The sequence below is a fragment of the Raphanus sativus genome, chromosome 2, assembly GCF_000801105.2.
Source record: "Raphanus sativus cultivar WK10039 chromosome 2, ASM80110v3, whole genome shotgun sequence".
Taxonomy (NCBI): Eukaryota; Viridiplantae; Streptophyta; class Magnoliopsida; order Brassicales; family Brassicaceae; genus Raphanus; species Raphanus sativus.
The window spans coordinates 4,643,289-4,645,776 of record NC_079512.1 but is presented as its reverse complement, the minus strand read 5'-3'; the positions used below and the strand labels follow the sequence as shown (position 1 = coordinate 4,645,776).

At 38.5% G+C, this 2,488-nt stretch overlaps 1 protein-coding gene across 1 annotated transcript; it reads right to left on the bottom strand.

Moving 5' to 3' along the window:
* Positions 1–215: 215 nt before the first annotated feature.
* LOC108837945 (myosin-binding protein 2-like) lies at positions 216–2,011 on the bottom strand. Its single transcript, XM_056992831.1, has 2 exons — positions 620–2,011; positions 216–522 (listed from the first exon to the last, which is right to left on the bottom strand). Exon 1 carries the CDS (start codon positions 1,947–1,949, stop codon positions 666–668), a length of 1,284 nt encoding a protein of 427 aa, XP_056848811.1. The 5' UTR covers positions 1,950–2,011; the 3' UTR covers positions 216–522; positions 620–665.
* Between the last annotated feature and the right edge of the window lie 477 nt (positions 2,012–2,488).

Below are 2,488 nucleotides of genomic sequence, written 5' to 3'. Positions count from 1 at the left end.
GCTTTCGAAGCGCGGGTCAAAATCTAGTAATACATTACAATTGAAAGCACTAAACAAAAGTAATAAAAAAAATGATTTCCAAAGTAACAAAAGTAACAATTTCTCTTCTTTTTTAAGTTTGTTTTTGTTGTAAATTTATTTTTAAAAAATATTAAGTATGATTGCTATACAAAAATGGCTTTTGGAAAGAAAAATTGCATTCTACCCCATCTACAATCCTTGCCAATCAACCTCTACACTACAAACACATACACTCATAATCTACCTTTTTTCTATTACAACTCATAAAGACAAAAAGTGAAACATTATGCTGACACTCCTCTATTTCTGTATAATAAATCTGAAAATTTTATATTATAAAATTTATAGCTAAAAACGAAAGAAAGACTTGACATTCTCATCTGACACAACATTAGTGAATCAAATAGATACTCTATCTCAGACTTTTATGGCTTTTTTCTTCTGCATCCAGACCATTTATTGTTGTTCCTTGCCTCTTAAGCAACAGAGTTACTTCCTGACCTTGTTACAAGAAAAAAGATTCTTATTTAAAACAATTCCCCCCCCCCCCCCCCCCCTTCAATTAGTTCAAGAAGGCTAGAAAACAGAGATTATGTACCTGTATAATTTCTTCTGTTCATGCAAACCATATGTATAGACTGAATTCAAACGCAAAAACTCATGTGTTCGTTGTCTCTAACGCGAATAAAATCTATATTCTTGAGATCACGTAGATGTTGCAGAATCTCATGGAGTAGAAGTACACCTTTGTCCCCTTTTTTCAATGAACCAACACAATGTCTCAAGAACTCTCTATCTGCCTCCAATGCTTCTAGTCTCTCGTATAACTCATCAACTTCTTCTTCCACCGTTACAACCTCACTCTCCTCCGATTCATCAACCCCGTTTACATAGTGGTTTCCATTTTCCATCTCTCCATCAAACAGTGGAAGTAGTCTCTTTGACTTGAATACTCTATGCTTCTTGTTTGTTTCCTTACCATGAACGTTTCCATTGATGCTACCATTGCTCTCGTCCTCTTCACCATTCAGATCAGTGAGTTCCTCTTCAAGAAACTTCAATCTCTCAAGAAGCGAAAGCCTCTCTCCTTCATAATCATCTAAACACTCATCAAGACGAAGCACAACACTAACCGGCGTGTTCTCATCTGAATCATCATCATCTCTCATTCTCCTCATCATCAACTCTATTTTCTCTTTGGTTTCATACTCCTCCAACCTCTTTCTACACGCCTTTAGCTCCTTCTCGAGCTCTGCGTTCTCCTTCTCTCGTTTCACCATAAGCTCATTCAACAGCTGCAAGGCTTCTTGATCGAACTCGGATTGCTCCTCCATCATTCTTTGGCACTGTAAGGCCTCCATCTGCATAGCGGCTTTCTCCTCATGCAGCCTGTTGATCATCGCCATTGTTTCATTGGCTGCAGTCGCAGACGCGCTCCTCTCTTCCTCCAGCTCCTCGTATAAAGCATCGAGAGCCTTTCTCTCCTCTTCTAACTCCAACTTCAGCTTACCATCTGTTCCCTGAGCAACTTCTTGGGCCTCCACAGCAAGATTCACTCTATTTTCTTCTTCCTTTGCCATAGTAACAACTTCTTTGTTACAACCATCTTCGTTGATGATGAAACCCTTGGATTCAGCGAGAGGTTTCGAGTGTAGTGTGGAAACCTCGAGGGCGTGATCATGGCATAGAAGATCTCTGTGGGGAGGAGGAGATTTACCGGAGGCTTCGAAGAACCGATCGAGTCTGGAGCAAAGGGGACAAGGAGGCTTGAGACCGAAGTAATCAGCGAATCTGAGGATGAGATAAGAGAAGAGAGAGTTGAGAAGAATGAAGAAGATGAGAGACCACTCGAGGAAAACGTAGACGAGGACGAGAGTGATTCGGTTTGTTTTGCGGTGGATCAACGTCGCGAATCTGTTGGCCGCCATGGAAGAATATGAATGAATCAGATTTTGTGCAAATACTTACAGAGAGAGAGAGAGAGAGAGAGGTGTGTAACGTGTGTTGGACGAAGAACATGGAAAGAGTTGGCAGTTTTAAGTATGTTTTGCCGGAGAGTCGGACCGACCATTATAGACTTTTTAAAGTTAATATTCTTAAGTCCAATTAGTTGAATTTTAATTTGATAAACATGAAAAATGCATATCATACATTGCCACAAAAAATGGACCATGTTAAAGGGAAGATACGAGTCAATAACAAATAAGTTGACGTTAGGAAAAGGATTAATTTCATATTTTAGTATCTACTAAAACAAAGGTTAGAGAATATTTTTACAGTTTTGATTTGTTATACACTGAAAACAAAAATTACTCATTGAAATGTTATAGAATTGTTGTTGACCAAGACATAGGGAACTTTTACACCATGTTTATGATTTAAGTCTACAGTTTTTCAGATTGCAGTTACAATCTTTTTGAGGTTTTAAACTTAACTAGATTTTGATACGCGTTTTGTAAGCGCGGAA